We start from the raw sequence: 20142 nt of genomic DNA, 5'->3' as shown, positions 1-20142 counted from the left end.
TAAAGCGAAATCTGTCTTAGTGAGGCCGGTAGCATCCTGCCAAAAAAACTAATGCGTTTTCTTATAGACCGGTTGGTCGACCAAAAAACTCTGACAAGATCTCTGGACACATGACGCGTATGTGAAACCGGGCTTCCCATGTGTCAAAACGGTTGCAGGAAAATCGCCAAAAAGGAACGCTTCTACATCATGAAGGAGTGCAATAGTACACTTTGATTTCAGAAACCACCTATCGGCATATATTTAGGGCGTTCCTAGATGCCTTTACTTGGTGCACGAAATGTCGTCTCATGGGTTTGTTTTTCCTTTGAGATTCGTGTGTTTGAAGGGTTGGTTTTTCGTGTAATCAATCCAGAGGCAGTCGGCTAGGGCTGCAACAGTATCATTAACACTATTGAAACATATCTGACGGACTATTATTACACCTGGAGGAACATAGGTGCAAACGTTGGTACAGTCAGCAGCAGATTGCTTATCCGCGCGGAAAAAATGCTACAAAAGCGTCGCCCTGCGGCGCTTCTCTGAAATTCAGGACGTGGCACCGCAAAGGACAAAAAAACACATTTAAGGTCACAGTGGCAACGTCGGAAACCAAATTGCTGATGAAATGGCTAAGAAAGCAGCAAAAGATGTGGAAAATTGTATTGGCCTATTCCACTACACTTTTTCGGAAAACATATCGATATAACGTAAGAAAACCCTGCAATTATAAGTGTCAACAGGAAGGAAGTAAAAATTGCAGATTTCGACGGATAAAAAATATTCCCGAAATTCCGGCCCACTTTCGCACAAAGTATTACAATCAGCAGCTTACTACAGGGCACTGCACATATACATTGTACTTTCACAGGTTTGCCTTGACAAATAACAACGAACGGAAATGTAAAGTACCAGTAGACCGCTTAGACAACTAGTTACAAGGCTGCCCCACAACAAAAGAACACAGAGAACAACCTTTTACGGTCTATAAAGATCATCTCACAAGAAGGAAACCTGAGCTAACAAAAAATTCCGAAACGTTGAAAATTCTAGAAGAAGTGACAATCCTGATAACGATAATATTCAGCAATGTTAACTCCTCATTTATTTCGAAGCGGAAAAACAAAAACACAGACACACTAAATCAGCGGGAAATAACAAAAGAATAACCTTGAGATCTATTGTAATCATCTAGTGTGTTTGTAGAGAGTTATCTCTTGGTCTATCCGCAGCTATTGGTTTCATGTCCTCACTGATGATATGTTCATTGTGCAGGCGGGAGGATGAAACATGGACTTCAAACATCCCAATGCGACCTGACCGGCGTATTCAGTGGCCGAGCTGATTGTGTTGGTGTGTTACACAGACAGAGATGCCTGCGACGCGGGAGATGAACAGACAGCTTCACGTTTGCCCGCTAGAACAAAGCTGGGGCCCTCTCAAGTTTTCTTCAGCTCGGTAATTACCTACGGACTGTGCTCAATCGCAAATTACGAACAAACGTGCTTTTTTTTCGTGCACCCCGTGGACACCTTCGCAAGTCATCCTTCTTCACAGAGTGGAATCGTCGTCGTCGTCGTCATCGTCAGCCTACTCAGGTCCATTGCAGGACGAAGTCCTCTCCTACTGACCTCCAACCGCTCCTCTGCTCGAGCCCACAATTTACCCCCGGATTTTTTATTTCATCCCTCCATCGGGTTAATAACCTTCCCTTCTTCTAAACCCAAGCCTCTTGGTAATCACTCTGTTACCCTCGTTGTCCACTGGTTGTCGGTTCTTCTCACCGCATGACCAGCCCAAGTTCATTTCTTTTTTCTCTATTTGAACTATGATATCTTCTACTCTAGTTTGTTCTCTGATCCAGGAAGCTCGTTTCCTGTCCCTGAGTGTTATTCCTAAAACTACTCGTTCTATGGCCAGTTGAGCCGACTTGAGTTTGCTTTCTAGTTCTTTAGTAAGGCGCCAAGTTTCAGCTCCGTATATCGCCACCGGTAGTACGCACTGTTTGCAGATTTTTCTTTTGAGCGACAGAGATAGCTTACTTTTCGTTATTTGGGAGTGCTTCCGGAGTGCTCCCCTACCCATACCTACTCTGCGCCGGATTTCTATCCCGTGCTTGGAGTCAGCACTAATTATCTGTCCGAGGTAGTAATATTCTTGTACTTCTAGCGTTTCATTTCCTAAGCTGAAGAGGACATTTCTGACATGCTTATTCCTCAATACTTTAGATTTATTCATATTTATTTTTAGCCACACAGCCATGCTTTCTCATTGTAGTTTCTCAAGCATTGTTTGCATGTGCTCTGCAGTCTCACTCAATAAGACTATGTCGTCCGCAAACCTCAAATGGCTCAGTGAATTCGCGGCACAGTGAACTCACACAGCAGAAGGGCACTATTTTTTATGACAAACCGTTCGCAGGTATTCACAGCAGCACCCGAAATTCGTTCTTCTGTTCGAGGAATTGTGACATGACTTTTATTCGTTTGGTAAATAAAGCAACAGTGCGGCTGCACCATGCACACGTTCCCGATGTTACGCGACACGTGCTGTCTTTGTAGAGATCGAAGGTACATCTCGCTAAAGCACAAGCCGGTCCACGCCATCAGGCTCTTCTCCTTCGCTGGGCACAGGGCCTCCACTCTCCATGCCCAGGGCTCCGAAGTGCTGTAAAGATGAAGATAAGGAACACCACAGAAAATAACTTGCATTTCACCGCTGTAAAAGAAGAGTACAGGTTAAAAACGGAAGAGAGTTTTAGTAAACTCGACAAACACTGATAACCACGCGTTTCTACCAAGAAAAAAAGGATGCTAGCAGAGGGATACGGTGCCCGTCTTGAAATCAAAAAACTATATTTGCGCGGAGTACCACAAAGTATTTTCAAAGACCCGTCCGCCACTTCTAATAATGAGCCGCGTATAACTGCGTATTTTTATTCAGGCGATGACGAATCGACTACAGCTTGTATTCACTGGCGAGGCACGCATGCAGGCAACCATGTGAGTGTGCCGTCTCTGGTTACGTCGGGCTCCGCGGGACGGAAGTACTTTTCCGTGCTAAGCACATGGTTTGTGTTGGGCGTTTCAAACTCTACCCCACCGAACGCCAAGAAATGTCTCGAGTCCAGTGTGTGTGAGATTAATAACATCTCTGTTGACACCACCGTTGAGAACCTGGTTGAAACGGAGCAGACGACGCATGCCGGTTTTTTTTTTCTTCGGCGCGCGGGCGCAGTGGCACAAGCCGCGCCACGTCCGTGTCGCTTAGGCCATGTCCGTGGCCGTTTCCAGTGTTCCCAAGCGAAGAAATTGCCAGCTAAACTTTTCAGTAAATACCATCTATATTTCCAAAAGACCGCGCGTAAACAAAGTTTTTAGATCGGAAAGCAGTTATAGCTGACAATTGTTGAAGATGAAAAGTAATGCATAGGCAAATTTGTTTTAGTTTACCAGCAGAACATACCGCACTATGCTAACACTTGTGCGGGTTCTTTGTGTGCGTCATTCATCTTTTAGCTATCGAATTAAACGCCAATGTCGAGAGGTACGCCTGGAGGCCAGTCGTGCTCCGAGACCCGTACATCAATTAAATTCTGAAACACGCGTTACAATTTTCAACCACAATATTTTTATTTCAGTTAGTTGAAGGAATACAAATCACATTGACGAAAAAAAGCTCCTTTATCTGGGAAAAAACATCTGCCTTAATTGCTTTAGGAATGTAGCGAAGTCGATTTTGAGAATGTGGCTTCCCCGAATTTTTCTCCCTTAAGCCCTACTACGCCAACCCCAATTTCGATTATGATTTTAGCAATCCCCAAATGGAGCCGAACGCTGCGAATTCGGAAAACAAGCCGGTTGCAAACGCAGCAAAACTTAATGGCAGCGGCCACTCGTAGCAAAAGTGCTAGTAAAAAGGTAGTCACACGTTTAGTTTACAAACTCCTTACGAACTTAACTACTCCGCAGAACGGTAGGTACGTTTTGCCACTAAATATGGACCCTGAACGCTGTCGCCACTAGTCTTGACCGCGCACTTAGTAACTGCTGTTTATTTGATACTAACATTCACTGATAGTAACAAAAGTCTACGGAATATTGACCATAAAACTACAGCACTTTTCCCAATCCAGATCACGTTTAAAAAGATCTCGCAAATCCACATGCTGACTTGTATATTCTCACATTAAAATGCGTAATTCTAAAATTATCACTCAAATATTTTATTTTTGCGCAAGTCGACTGACCCTATCAGGGGACTTTCCGCTGCTGGTTATAAAAGCAAGAGCAGATGTATACCTAAAGTAACACAGTTATACTCGCTCTCCTCGTGCATCCCGTTGGTTTTGTTGCTCATTTTTTTGTCTAAGTGAGATATATGTGCGTGTTGAATGTGTCTACGTCATGCTGCGCGTTCAGCTGATCCACATCGTCACGCGTAGCTGTTTACTAGGTTATGCATGTCCAGTCAGTAAAAGCACTAAATACCTAATGACTGTGAGACCCCGACCTTTTTTTTAAAAAAGTATTTTCCTTCTATCCCCCGAAAACCGGATCGTACAGCACGCACCTGCGAGTTCTTGAAGGCTGTGTAGAGAGAAAACAAGACGTGCATAGACTGGATCAGCTTTCCTTTGTATACGGGGATGTCCATCAGCACTGTACAGACAGGGAGAGGCAACAAGAGCAGTCGGTGAGCAGGTTTCAGAACCAATGCACCTAAAAGAAATTCCGCTATAAAAAGCGGCCGCATCAACACATATCACCTGTTAATATCATTTCTAATAAACGGACAGCTTCTTCATTTTATCGATATTGTTCATTTTATCATAGAATATAGACTTTGACGGAATCAAAAATTTTGCACCTGCGTCGGCACGTAAGACATGGCCATTGGCTTCATCATATGAACCACTTCTTACTAACTGACACACATCCTTTACATAGGAGTGAATGAATGAAGCTTCAAACAAATTTTGCAGTGCTTATTGAACAGGCGTAGAATGCATAAGCATTTCTTAACATTGCCTTTCAGATGTTTCCGATGCAGCCGACAGAACAGCCCAGTGGTGCTGAAGCTTTAGTCTGACTGGCTGAACTGATTCAGTTAACTGCATGCCAGATTTAACATGCTGGTATACTCTTACTTTTTATTTTATTTTTCAGGGAGTAATACGCATGAGCATTACTAGCTCGAAAGTGAACTCTGTCTTCCCTAAACGCGCATACGCAAGTGTTACCAAAAAAAACATCAACTGTGCGGAACTAACGACGGGTTATTTGCAGCCGCTGTCTTTTAAAGCGAAGCTTTCGTGTCCTCACTGATGCCCCTGTGCGCCAATATGCCCTGCAGGAAAGCCAACTTTCTCGGACGATGATGATGATTGATCTTGGGTGAAGTGAAAGAAAAAAACGCTTCCTGTGGTCGGAGTCGAACCTGGGTATCTTGCGGCGTCTATACCATTGCTCCATTTCGACATGGTCGAAGCGAAGGTCATGCAGTAGGTAGCGATTCGCGCCGTACACCCCACATCCAAACGTTAGGACCACGGAGTGTATGCTCGAGAGTTTCTGCGAGCATTCTAGAAAAGTGGTGCGTACCTCCAGGGTAGCACATACTCGCAATGTGGGATTGGCCATCCAAAGAATCCATCACGAGAAAGCTTCGCATTCAGCCATCTTCGTCGTTAAATGGAAAAACGCAAAAGTTTTTTTCGACTCTGCTGCTATGGTTGATGCGTGCACGGCAGTTAGGCAGTGAAAGTTGGGCCTCAGCTTTGTTTGTACATATAAAGCTTCACAACAATTTGGTCAGCCATAAGCCAACTGCCTTCCAAAAAAACACTTTTTTATTCTGTAAATCAGTCGAGAGACTAAGATTGTCGCATGGCACATTACTATGCCAACCTTCGCCGGATGATTTTGGCATAATGAGTGTTATTATATACAGTGGAACCCCGCTGATACGTCCCCCGCACTTACGACGACCCGATTGTTACGACGGATAACCGCGGTCCCCATAGAAACAATGCATTAAACACCGCCGTGATATGACGCTCGGGTGCATGCGGTCCGCTTCAGACGACGGACCCTGCGCGCCACCTCGTTCAGACCTTTTTTTATTGTGAACACCCGTGCGTTTGACGCTGCTTGATGTGCAAACAGACGCAAGCAAGCGGGCGGGTGCTCGTGAGCGGAATTTTACCTTCGACGGCCGCACGCAACAGCATTACCCCAACGCGCCAACCGCGAAAAGTCGAAGTTCAGGTGGCAGGCGGACCGTGAATTTGAAGCTCGCACCGAGCCGCCGACGAATGCCAAATTACATACGACGCAACCCCACGGCGATGACCAACCAGACAGCCGCTTTCCCCACCCGCTCGATCCAACTTCCTTCTTTTCACAACGCTCTCTCTCTCCCTATATCTCTGCTCTCTATATTTTCTTTCCTCCATGGCTCCATGCTTATTAGTGTCTTTCAAAGCCGCGTTTGTCACTCCGCTCCTTTCTTTGCTGGGGTGCCTCAATTCGCGCGCGTCCGCCGCAAGGGTGGAGACACGCCGTTGGCACCACCATTTTGGGTCAGTCGCTGGCCGCCGCAGCAAGTCACTGCAGCAAGACCGCGCTATTATTTTTGCCTCAACACCATTTACTCGAGAAGTTTGAATCATCTTATCTATTCCGCGTTGCTGGGTCTCGTGGGAAACGAAAACAGCTATGTGTTAAGCCCTTTGACCCAATAGCGAGCGAACGCGACCGTAAAGAGGCTGTCTTCACCCTGTACGGAAATACGTTTTTTTTTTTTATCTACACCTTCTACTATCGTTTGTTTCGCTTGGCTTGGGCAGTTTCGCACTGGCTTGTCCCCTGGCATAAAACAGTTTTGGGTTAAAAACTGCAAGGCGCGCGGGAGCTGGATTATAAATAGCGCCGGACTGCACGGACGTCGCATAGCGCACGGCGATTGGCTGCAGGCTAGCTCGGACGCCGTAAAGGGGAGGGGACACAACATGGCAGTTTTTTTTAACCTGTGCTTTCAAGTAAAGATTCGCACATCACGCGAGAACGCGTTAAATACAGTATAAATAAGTTCTTAGTCCACCTGTCACGTGAGGCCGTCTACAGGCCGGCATTTACCGCACCCCGGTCGTTCGACACCCCGGTCATACGACGCTTTCTCGCAGTCCCTTGAAAGTCGTATTATCGGGGTTCCACTGTACTTGTACATGTGGTATATGGATAAAGATCCCCTTTACATACTTTTTTGTGTAATGATTTTGAGTGTTATTAACAATATCTGACTTGTTTGTGTAAACATGTTCTTTCTCTGTGTTTTTGTAGGATTGTTGCTGTTGTTAACCACACTGAGTGCATTTTTTGTTTGTATTTATTGGTTGAACGTCCTCCCCAGTCTATGACTATGGGACCTCCTAGAGTTATTTATGCTCTGTAACATTTCAATACCAACAATAAATTGAAACTGCACTGAACTGTTCAAGAGTTCCATTCCCCATTTTATTTGCGTGTCGTATTAGAGATGGGCGCACCCATAACACGCTTGTGGTTGAGACAGCCTGCTGAAAGTCCCTTGCCGGTTTGCATGTTCTCATTGAAAACGGGGAGTCGGATTACAATATTTTACTCAAATAAAGTTTTCCTGCATAATTTGTATAGTTTCACTGCATGCCTCGAGGCGTTTCATTCAGAGAATTCTGAAAAAAAAAAAACATTCAAAGGGCGGTCTTCTTTTATTTTTGTTCATCAAATATTCGATTTTTTTTTAAATATTAAGGGAAGTATTTTGTCCATTTTCGGAGCCAAGCTTTGCGCATGTATTTGGGAATACCTGGCGGACATTATCTGCCTCTAACAAGTTGCTGCTATGCAGGTATGGAGCACCACAACGATGGACCCCCTAAAGTCTTAACCCGATTCACAATTTCTCTCTTTTCTCACCGGGGCGCAAAGTTTGCCTAAAGCTGAATAACAACCTGCTGAACTTTCTGAATTTTTTGGCTTCTAAAAGACTAAATACGGAACTTTTTTACCTTGCCGTAAACAAAGTTACAAAGTTGCACACCCGACCTAAACAGCGAGTCATACACGCCAGAAATAAAAGTTTTCATTTGAACCTACACACATTCCCCAAAGACGTATTCGCGTCCAGTGTTCTAGCTGATGTGCGCGTAATTCACAAAGTAAATAAAAAAGTTCCAGCGCACATGCCTGTTTTATCCCTTCTGAACTATCCGCCTGCACAAAAATGTATTTCCAGAGCTCGCAAATGTGTCTGGACCTACAGAGTGCAGTTGGTCAAATCGAGCACGCTGCAATCCTAAGACAACTATCGAAACTCAACCTGGGAGAGCGCAGCTACAATTACGTTAGAGACTTTCTGACGGATAGAAGCGGTAGCCAACTTCAATGGTTACCCTTATAGGGACGACAGACTGAAATAGTACATCAACACTGACGGAAACGGTACTTCAAAAGTACCTCAACACTGCGGATTCTGTTTTAGAACATGGGCTCCAGCATAATAGCACAGACAATTAGTATAGGAGGGTGGGGCACGTCTAAAACCTGCAGGTGGGAAGGTTTAACTCACAGCAGGCAATGGTTGCATACTCCTCCAGCGTGCACTCCAATTGTGCCGACGGCACCTGCACCTGAAAGCCAGACAGCGCGAAATACAGAAACACAATTAAGGCTGCAAGTTGGGCAAGTTGGTGTTGAGTTGAAAACATATCACCAGCGATAAAAGTCACAAAACAAGTAGAAGCGCACAGGGCGACTACTTTATTCTTGGTCTGTGTCTTTTTTAGCGGGTAATGTTTCCAATATAGAAACACACTCGGGGGCTATCAGCCATTCGCACTTTAAACTGAAGAATGTCGTACGTGCCGACCCTAACACTTCACTTCCGTACAAATTGCATAATAATGAAAGTACCCCACCATAGACATTATACCTACCCCACAAACGACAAACGAAAAATCGGTTGAGTCCTATCGAAGATGTTCAATAGGAAACAAATGGGGCTTTTTGGTATTGCATCATCTCGTATTGCACTAGGAGTACTACGACGAAGTAGACAAGTGGACGGAGTGATTCCACTTCTCTCCCCCTCGAAGTTCATCATCATCATAACCCTACTCATGTCCACAGATGCGTCTATAATAATTTCGCACGCTATGGAGTTATTCTACATCACACACGCAAGGTAGAATCAAGTAGGTGGGAATCTTACAGTCGGTTCTTTGCCATTATCACTAAACATGAACATACAATAATCAGTTTTTATCTCGAATTCTCACTTTCAGATAGCCCTATACAAAGCCCTAAAAAAACTGCGTTCAACCTGAATAGCAATAGAAGAAGGGTAAGTGTCACCTCAGCAGTAAAAAGCACGATGAATATTGAGGAAATGATTAGGAGACATTCCACTCTTTGAAGGTGAATGACCACCGAAGCCGTATAAAATACACATCCAACAGATGGTTAGAAAATTCGCACGCATTCATTTTTCTTGCCTTTTGGTAATGGTATGGACCATGGTTTCGTGATTACCTCATAAAGCTTGGAACGACTATAAGCCCATGTGTTGACAGCAGACGGGAATTCCACAACCTTTGCAACTTAACTGTGAACTAATTTTGAAAAGTAAACGAAAATCGCCCTGATCATCATCGTCACCGTCGTCCACTTACTCAAGAGTTGCAGCTATTTTCTTCACAGCTTCTTTTGCGATAGAGCTGGCTTTGCCACGGAGCGTTTTTTGAGCGCGCATTATAAAAATGCTCGGAATGCTTGCCTATGTTCGCCCCGAACGCGTACCACCTCGTCACGTTAGTTGAGTTGTCTCGATGCGAGACTCTGCTCTCTCGGCGCGTTCGGGTTGTGTGCCGCGCGTGAGCCGAAGTCCCGAGCTTGTTCCCGCGTGGACAACGAACATCTCAGTGTGCGCTATAACTTCGGGGTCACCACCGAGATCATAGGTCGTTTGAACCATAATGTGGTCCCCCGAAGCTCTCTACAGCAACGAATAATTGAGACAGCCAAGTCTGTTTAATGGCGCTTCCTTCCTCAAAGAGCAGGTTTTCTTTTGCTGACATGCCAGAAAAAGACCCGGAAACCCTAGCCATATCACATTCGCTGGGAAATATGAACTGATTGTATTAACGACTGCAGCCTAATTGTGAGCTCAATGGGTTGCTTCCTTTTTGTTGTTGTAATTGGTTTTGAAAAAGACGAAGTAGCAGGTGCTACAAGCAGGCGTCACCGTCTCCTTTTATACTTGTAATTACAACAGAAAACCATGAGCAATTCCTTCGTGCGGAGGTGGATGACCGGCGAAGATTTTCGCCACTTCACAAAAAGGTGACACATAGATGACACACATAACACCACCTCATATGCTGGTGTTGTTTTCATCTTTGGAAGCCATTTAGAACCGGGCTGCTCGATTCATTGCCACAAATAACTCACGAACCGCTAGCATCACGTCAATGATGCTAGCAGCAAGGTCACTTAAACTCAGTGACCTTGCTGCTAGAAAGAAAGTTGCTTGCTTGTGCCTTTTTCATAAGAATTACTTTACTAACCCCATTCTAAAACAGGCTCTCCTTTTCTCCGCACGTAACGATCACAGGTACAAGGTGAGGGTTCCTAACTGTCGCGCAAACCCCTACTCTTACTCGTTCATGCCCAAGATTTGCGACGACTGGAACCACCTCCCCGCCACCATCGCCTGCATTCCGGATACTACATCATTCAAAACGGCTAACTAATGTTTTGTGAATTGTTAACCCCTCCTCTCTGTAACTCCTCCCGACTTTGAGAGTATTTTAACAAATAAATAAATAAATAAATAAATAAATAAATAAGCAAATTTTACATAATGGTTTACGAAGGTTATTCCTAAGAAAGATGCACGCGCAAACGCACACACTTTGGGCTTCATTCCTTGAATATAGTGTCTACCGATAACGAATTTAATCAAACTACACATCCAAGTTATGAGAAGTATATGCTAGAGGCCTAAGTCATGTTCTCATCCCCAAAAATGGGCCCATTGATAACTAATGTACTCAACATGTATATCCATGTGATGAAACATACATGCTTAATGTCTGAGCCGTGTTTGGTCTTGCCAATGGGATCTGCTATTAACTAATCTACTCAAGCTGCGCTTCCAAGTATAAGCTTGAAGTAAAAATCATGCTTTCAATAGTGTGCGAGTTTTGTCGAGGCTACGTGGTAATAGCACAATCAACTTGGGGTTCGTTTTCTTAAAACTCGCGCTATAGAGCGCTTCGCCCTGAGAAGACGTGAAGAGCCTGGGAAGTATTCGTTTGTGGCATGAAAATTACATGGAACCCTAGCCATATAATCTTCGTCTAAAACATGCCGCAACCGGCACGCGTATGGCATGACAACTAAAGATGGTTGTCATGGATACGATTCGTAACCGTGTAACTGTAATTGACACGCAACGTTAAAATTGTGGTTGATCCCTCTTTCATGTGCATGTATAAGGACCGGGCAGCTAGACGGGTGGCGCCACCACTCGGCGCTCCCCTCGTCAGTGGAATGAGCCGGCGCATTGGACTACACAGCCTCCCGTTGTTTTTGTCGTGTTTGCTTCGGTGCTTTGAATGTTTTGGTGGTGTTGTGAGCGTATATGTGCGGTGAAACAAAGTCTACACAGATGTGTTGGGTTCTTAGATGCAGTAATGACTACGTAAATTTGTCGGACGCTTCTAGAGTTGGGTATCGGCTGCAATGGCATGAGCGCTTTGTACAGCGATCTGCGGTAGACTACACCCGTTCTGAGTACGAAGAAAACTGTTAGTAGTATTATTTTCTTCTTAAATGCACTAACGGCTACGCAAACTTATTGGATGCTTGTAAGGTTGGGAATGGGCTGTATTGACACGAGCGCTTTTTGCAGCGCTCTGTGCCTGGCTCCGCGCGATCTGAGTAGGAATAAAACTATTAGCAATATTATTATTCATTTCTACCCCTTTAAATTATCTTCACTGGTTTCAATGACTACGGTTTCCACGTCAACCTTAGCTCTGGGATACCTCGATACGTGTGCTTTAAATAGAAAGGCACCTGCATACGAGATGGATTACCGTGTAGCCGTAGAAATGTTGCTGTAGTTTACACTTCCTGTAACCGTGAGCTTTGTGCCTTCGGTTTTGGTGAAGGGACACACTGACAGCATGGGAGCCTGAAAGACGAAGTTGAAATCCCACATTTGTGGTGGTCATTTTATCAAGAGCCAAAGTTATTCACCAACTCAACAGCCCAAGCTACAAACCATCCACCATCCCTCCTCCGCTTCCCGTTTTAACACCTGCGTAAAATAAAGGCTGGCACCGATAGTTCAAAAATGTGGCAGCGTTAACGTCAGCCGGTGTTTTTTAATGCTTAAGTATTCTTTACAGAGTACCTAAAAAATCGTGAAATGTCTGGTTAAGACACCAAAAACGCGCGATTAGTTGCCTCAAATATGGGTGCATCAGCCCGAGTCCTACAGCACAGACATTTCCGACACGCTGGACATGGAAGTTCAAAATTAAACAGCGAAATCATCTAGCCCTCCGTCTATTGATTATGATGGTTGAACGCAAAGCTTTCTTCCTGCGAAATCGAATGGGAAATGTTCAAAGTCAAAGAGGCTGCGATCAAAAGACCCACCGCGATACCATGCCCCGTTTTCCACGACCTGCCCCTTTTGTACGGCTCCTGCCGAAGAAGCCGACACCAACCACCTGCTATGGACGTGCCCTTCACTGAGTGCAGCGAGATCCCGGCACCTTCGCGGCACAGGCCTGCATCCGGGGAGACCCCCCGATCTTCAGCGATGGCTGTGGGGGCCCCACCACCGCTGTCTTCTGGATTTCATCCGGGAAACGGGTGCACACTTGTACCTGTAGGAACTTATGCCAAAGGGCATACTGTCGCAATTAAAAAAAAAAAAAGACCAAACTGCGTGCTGGCCAATTTCGACGCTCAACTAGTCAGGCAACCAAGGAAACCCATACGATAGAGCTTTGCGATAAATCCTCATCGTCGTTAGACGAAGGTGTGCATGATTTTGCAAGCGTAGGTGGCAGCTTGTAATCCGACCGCAGCATTCAGTTGTGAAGCTGAGTACAGGTTTCGGACACCCTCCTGTACTGCGTCCTTCAGCCACGCAGGAATTGGTTTTTGAAAAACCATTTACCAACTATAGCCAGCAACCATTGCAATTCTTGTAAAGCAATGCTTCTCCACGACAAGCAATATAACGTTCTAATACCATGCGGTATTTATTCTATCAACGATTCCCGATGACTGTAGTAAGAGCATTTCTCTGAAATGAAACACTTTTCAGCCGTAGGTAATGAAGTTACGGAAGCGTCGTCCATCACAATTTCTGTTTTGAGGTAAATCTTAGAAGACACCCCCAACTTTGTCTTTCGCTTGTGCACAACGTCGACGCCGTTTTGTTATAAACTGCCCAAGGCCAGCGCCGCAGCTTTCCTAGATCGGTTGCACACACCGGCTTTGTGGGAGCATTTAGCTGCAGTATACTCCTGGATACGCGAAACTACATGCAGGCATCAAAAAATTGCATGAAGCAACGAACTTTCACTTCCAGTTTGACTTCCAGCTTGGCGCACTGAGCGTCGTCTGCTCTTTGTAAATACTGAGTATGGGCGTAAATCACACACATGGCATGCCTCGTAAACGTCACATCCACGCTCAAGGTTTACCGATCTGAAAAATGCACGTGGGGTTACGTACGCTTTGCAAGCCGCACCGCATAAAAACGACAGAAAGCCATGCACAGTTACGCTGCGCTGACCGCCACCGGCATTCCACTGACGAGCGGTTCGCCACGGGCGGCGCTGTTCGCTGAAGCGACGGTGGTGCCATACAACGGCCGCCCGGTCCCTATAGGAATGGGTAAAACACGAAAGTGAAAGATGCCTTCACAGGAGCAGTTCAATATTAAAGGAACCTGTGCGAAGGGTTCGCGAGCCTGACCCCGCCTGACGAAGTGACGCCGACACGCAAGAAACAGAAAATACAAGGGGCCATCGCACCCAATGCAGTAAACAGTGGAAGGTGCGTCAATTCACGCACGTCCCCAGTGCACGAAGGCGCTGGCATCGAGGCGCCAACTGTCGGCGCTCATTAGCGTCATAATGCGCTACTTTACTCCGCTTCCCCTAGACGGCAGCACCATCTGAATGAGTCATAGGGAAGCATATAAGGCTCGCTCGTAGAGCTGTATGCGTCTGAGTTTATAGCAAGCTGGCAGAGCGCCTCGTACCTCCCGTTGCGGCGAGAGAGTTCGCAGGCTCGAAACCTGGCGAAGCCTGACACTTTTTATGGCGACGTCATTTCAGTGACGGATATGACGTCAGTGAGACCTTCGTGTACGCTGGCATAAAACCCTTTCAAGTTAAAATATATACCGCCACCTTGTGCGCTTTTATGAAAGAAATTACGTTCATATTGCCTGTCGTTTAGAACTACCAGGTAAGATGTTATTTGGGCTTTGCGGAGTGCTTTATTAAGCTGCATAATGTGCTTTTGTGGTGTGAACGGATGCGGTGTCTGAAGGGAATTTTCTTAATTGGAATGGCGTGCCAATTTCTTGAATACTTCGTAAAGTGGGGTTTCAAATTAAACGCAAGACCAGAAAAAGTGCGGTCACGGACCAAACACACGATATATTCAAGCGAATAACTTTCATACATACAACACAGCAATTGGTTATCTGCATCACAGCAGCAGAAAAAAATCAGCTGTCACCAATAAATGTTTATACATTATCCACTAACTAAGCAGTGCTACGTTTCATGACTACTATTTAAACGCAGAAACGTTAGCGTATAAAATGTGTAACAAACCCTTTGTCGATAACATGTCGGTGCATATTGACGCTACAACCCTCGTTTAAGCTCACTGTGTTTAATATTGAGGCTTAGGTAAGATTTTATTTCTCTTCAGCCATTCCCTTGTTTCAAACTTTGCGTTCGCTACAATCAATTCCGTCAAATGTTTTTTGACCCCAGGTCGTGAACATAGGCGGAATTAACTGTTGTAGCTTGGCTCTTGGCTTGTACGTTTGGAGCAGTCCCTTGCAAATAACAAAAATCATCTGTAGGCTTGCAATTGCTGCCTCAAAGCAATTTTTAACAAAACATTAACCTTGACGTCAACAACAAATCTTCCATCTGATTTTAAGGACGTAACCTGTTTCTACAAAAGTGACCGTATTATAATTTGGATGTACATTAAACATAGTCTGCATACATTATTCGTTCAGTAGAACCCGAGAGGGGACGCTTCTGTAGGCACACACAAAGCTCTGGTCGGAGTTGCCTCTTCAGTGAACAACTACGACCAGTTGGTCATGCCAACACAAATGGGACAACCAAGCAGAATTTCTCACCCATTTCCTCCCTCTTCGCAGCGCGCGCACAAGAAAATGATTGCGATGCACGAGGCTCAAGCCGCTCACCTCCGACAGCATTTCTTCGAAATCAGGCGGCCACTCCTGCATCAGGGACTCCACATCCGGCATGTTCCTGCAGGTGACGCCGTTTGTCTCAATGACACCACCATGCGCTGAGGCCTCGGTGGCTGTATAACTGCTCAACTGCTTAAGAACACGAATCAATCGCTTTAGGGCTTGTCATCCCCCCCCCCCTGCAGTAAAGCTGACGCTGTAATATGAGTAGTATTAAAAGCGAACCTGTAAATAGCGTTCGTGCACACAGGATGCGGGAACAATATATCGCTAATCCAGAGGTGCTGACCTCATATTTCCCAACGCAACCATCATGAATTATCCTGATGAAGAGTACTCCTGACGCCAAAAAATGGTTGACGACTGAGGGAGGGATAAAGTCCAAGACTCCAACATCCCAGAACCAACCTGGGGCATTAAATGAAGTCCTCCCTCTCTCGACCCCTCATAGGCACTGTGAATCCCACCCTCAGTAGGGTCACTCAGCGTATGACTTCTGATGCACCCTGTTCCTCAGCCCCAACTGGTTTCCATAGCAGCGTGCAATCTTCACCGGGATCGCGCTTCCGATGGGCTTGATCAAACTGCTTTAGTCCTTCCCCCAGTGTCACCATTTTTAAAATCAAGGGTGCACGGACCTGGTGTAGTGGACGGTGGGTGGTGGTCTCGCTCGGTGTAGCTCCTGAACGCTCTGAAGCCAGAGGTCAATCTCCCGGGGTTGCTCTTCGGGACGCTCCACGCACTTGACCACCTGAATTAAGCAGTTGAAACGTGCCAGGTTGCATGAAGCATGGCATAAGGTAATAGCGGCCACTCCTCCCCTTCAATGCCAATCAGCCTGAAATGTTCTTCAATTTACTGGTGATTGTAGGGTTTAACGTGCCGGCACAACGCAGGCGATGAGGCGCGCCGTAGTGGAGGGCTATGGAATTATTTTGACCGCCTGGGGATTTTAACGTGCGCCGAAATCTCGTACACAGGCGTTTTTGCTTTTCGCCGCCATCAGGAAAGCGGCCGCCACGGCCTGTAATCGAACTCGCAGCCTTGTGCTCAGCAGCACAATGCCTTAGCCACTGAGCCACCGCGCCGGGTGATGTTTTTCTATATTTCGTAGAGAATGCATGACCTTCCATTAAATCCGCGATACCGTTCCTGCACAGCGCTGTTAATCTCAGATGATGCTAGTGATGTCCTATACCTGAAGAGCGAACTGCGGTGCAAGCTCGTTCTGATTACCATCGCCGACGTGCAAGTAGCCATATTTAGCGCCACAGGATCGCAAGGACATTTTTCCTAAATACGCTAAAAGTACACCAAAATCATTTTGAAAGATTCAGAAATACGAAAAAGGTATGATTATCATTTGTGTTCAGCAGCGGGCTTGTCATTTTTTAGTGCTTTGAAGACGTCTCCAAATCGCACCAGTCTGCTAAAATTTGCGTCGATAATGCAACCACTTACCGCGACACTGTTTTCGCATTCAGTCATGTAATTTACGATACTAGACTAATATCACTATGCTCCTTCCCTTCCTCAATCTACACTTTTGTTTCATTGTGCTCTTCACATCGAGAAGAGCCCAGTTCAAATTCATCTTGCTCAGGTTTCCCAAGTATTGGACACCTTCTTAACCATCTAAATTTCGCCTTTCAACTACGAGAAATTTCAGCAATGAGCGTGCGAATTATTTGGTGAACTTGTCTAAATCATGTACCTAACGATCCAGAACGTTGTTATTTTGTTGTGCAAGTACTGAGTGTACCTTGTGGCCATACTGGCTTTCAGGGAAAAAAGTTTTACCTATATTCAGTTACAAATATTGCAGCTGTCCCAAGTAGTTTTCATCTGATCATGCGCCGCAGCAAATCAGAACCACAGTCTTTTAAAATATTCAGTGAAAATTCCCAGTAAACTCCTATTGAACCAATGTGCCCCCTAAAAACTAACCTTTCATTGAAAAATAATATTCCTAAAAAGTAGACGGTGTTGCAAAAAAAGCAACCGGAAACTCCCGACCTTACTCACAAGTATACTTCGTTACATACTCTATACGCGTAGGCGCCTTGCTGATTAACGCAATAACTGTCGCATCTTGCCGGTCTGTGCGTTGGTTGGCATGTGGTTTTACTTTTTCCACTGTTAGCCACTTGCCACTTTTAGAATCGCATGCAGCAAAAAGGCAAGCTGAAGTCCAATTGGTACACATATGACAAACGCCCACTATTGCCGAGCTGCTCGAAAGGCAGCGCGCGTCCCATCTACTACTTGATCTGTCTTGTGAGATTTATAATTCCAGATGTATATCCTTGTTTCCTCAAGGCAGAAACTCACGGCTTTGCTGGCGGCCGCAAGTTTGGCGTCCCTGGACAGAGCGCGCAGCCGCAGTGCCAAGATAGAGGGTTCTGATTGCTGGGCACTGGGTTCGTCGAGGACCCGCAGTCCGAGCTGGTCACTCGTCAGGCCGTCGGGTCGCGGCACCTTGAGGAAGGCGTCGATGTCGCCCACCGCCGGGATCAGCTCGGGCACGAACGGACGCAGCTCCTGGTCCAACTCGACCGTCTGCGGGGTGTACCTGCGACGTACCGTTTCTACTCAGCTCAGGGGACAAGTCTCGAGGACCGTCAAAGGGAAAAACTGTCCAGGCATTCATCGAAGCCAACCAAAATACCACAAAATAATTCCGAAGAGGGTGCTTTCGACCCCCTCTCAGGGGTCTCAAAGGGGCTGAGTCCCGGCGGCCATGTTTAAAACAAACAAAAATTGCCGCACTTACATGTTAAAAATTGCACTGGTGGGGCGTCACTGCCAAAGAATGCTTTACGGGATTTGAAGTTGTAAAACATTATGCAGCCATTTATTCACAACCCCCCCCCCAGTACTTCAACCCTCTCTACCGAAAGTACGCTTCCATACCCGAAGTACGGTTGCCTCCACGGAAACATTTTTGAAGATGGCATTCACAACACGATGGATGAACTTATTATAGAAGCCCAATGCATTGCCCAATACAACAGGCTGGCTGGGACCCCAACTGGGGGGAGGGGGGGGGGGGGGGCTTTCTGGAGTCGCTGCACATACCTTACCCGGACTAGGATGGAACTAAAGACATCATTGAAGAGGAACTAAAAGCCAAAATCAGCGTGGCCCCACTCCCTAGAAACATCTGCAGTACCACCAAGACCGACGGCTAGCCCGTGCTAAGGCGCTCCGTAAGCAGTACAACTCAAACCCAGTGGTATGCTACGTCGACACGGCGGTCTACCCTGGCCAACGTGCTGTAGTGGCCGTGGTGGTAGATCAGCAGGGAACTGCAACCTCACCCTGCTCAATCCCTACGTCCAACCGAGAAACGGGGCAAGACGTGGCCATAGCTCTGGCAATTACGGGCACGCAGGCTACTACCATTATCTTCTCTGACTCCAAGGTCACCCTGCGCAACTATGTGCGCTGTAGAATCTCCACTACATCCGCCAAAATCCTCGCGGACAGTGCGATCCCAGTTCCAAGGCACATCCGCCTGGTGTGGACTCCAGCTCACTCGTCTCTTCCGGGGAACGAGTTTGCACATGAAGCGTCCGAGGATATACGAACTGGGCTACATCGAATCCGACAACGTGCCGTCACAGACGGGGGGAGGGACAGACTGGCAACTAACCGAGAGATTACCCAGCACTTATAGGCTGAGCCGACTGAAATTTTCAGCTGCCCACACTGTGCTAAACAAATGGCAAACAGTTGCGTGGCGCAGGTTGCAATCAAATACCTTCCCTCACCCCGCCCTGTGTCACCACAGCTATCACAATAGGTGCACGAACGGATGCAAGTGGTGCAACATTGCAGCAGCCACACTACAACGCAAGGCCTGGCAATGCCCCAACAAAGAACCGACCTTTGAACAAGGCATACATATAAGAAGTAATGAGCAGAGGGAGGCCGCATTGCTCAGCACTCTTAGCGAGATGCATGGTGCTGTCATTTTACTGGCAGATGACGCTGCCACAGTCCTGACCACGTCTGATGGGACGGACACCGGACATTCCCGCGCGGAGCATTCCTCTTTAAAAGGGGTGACAATAAAGTCTGCTCTCTCTCTCTCTCTCTCTCTCTCTCTCTCTCTCTCTCTCTCTCTCTCTCTCTCTCTCTTCAATAGGATGGTGAGGAGGACGAATATGATGATGATCACGATGTTGGTAACTTGTTGATGATGACGACAGGAGCGACTACAGTGAAGTCTGAATATGGATGACGGTATATGTCGTTCCCCTCATGTACATTTATTTATTCATTTTTTGTTTGTTTGTTTGCTTGCTTGCTTGCTTGCTAGCTTGTTTATTCATTTATTTATCTCAGAACACTCGATCTTGGCCTTTAGCCCTATGTAGGGGTGCGACACACTAGCAATGTGAAGTATCAATACATATAATCCATAAAACAGTATAAACAGCAACTCGCCCATTTTTCCCTTCAGGGCAACGAGCTGGCTAACGAGGTACCCCGAGATTTCTGCTTTCGGGACGCTTCGGATGCTTCCTCTCCCCACCTCGAGCGAAGGGGTGTGGGGGGAGGGAGGGATCGCCTAGTCACCTATCGGGACATTACGCAGCACTACCGCCTAATTCCTGC

The 20142-nt window shown here is 46.3% G+C and overlaps 1 protein-coding gene across 1 annotated transcript in view; it reads right to left on the bottom strand.

Moving 5' to 3' along the window:
* Window positions 1–2456: 2456 nt before the first annotated feature.
* LOC144139536 (intraflagellar transport protein 46 homolog) overlaps window positions 2457–20142 on the bottom strand; it is a 37171-nt gene continuing 19485 nt past the window's right edge. The window contains exons 4-9 of the mRNA XM_077671848.1: window positions 17851–18091; window positions 16158–16270; window positions 15511–15577; window positions 8590–8650; window positions 4552–4640; window positions 2457–2646 (exon numbers count right to left, since the gene is read on the bottom strand). Coding sequence (XP_077527974.1) covers window positions 2560–2646; window positions 4552–4640; window positions 8590–8650; window positions 15511–15577; window positions 16158–16270; window positions 17851–18091 — 658 coding nt within the window. The 3' untranslated portion in view covers window positions 2457–2559. The remainder of the gene's footprint in view (window positions 2647–4551; window positions 4641–8589; window positions 8651–15510; window positions 15578–16157; window positions 16271–17850; window positions 18092–20142) is intronic.

The sequence above is a fragment of the Haemaphysalis longicornis genome, unplaced genomic scaffold, assembly GCF_048455015.1.
Source record: "Haemaphysalis longicornis isolate Haplotype H1 unplaced genomic scaffold, Haemaphysalis longicornis Haplotype H1 scaffold_5, whole genome shotgun sequence".
In the NCBI taxonomy this organism is placed as follows: Eukaryota; Metazoa; Arthropoda; class Arachnida; order Ixodida; family Ixodidae; genus Haemaphysalis; species Haemaphysalis longicornis.
The sequence above is the reverse complement of the archived record's forward strand: the minus strand, read 5'-3'. Positions and strand labels throughout refer to the sequence as shown.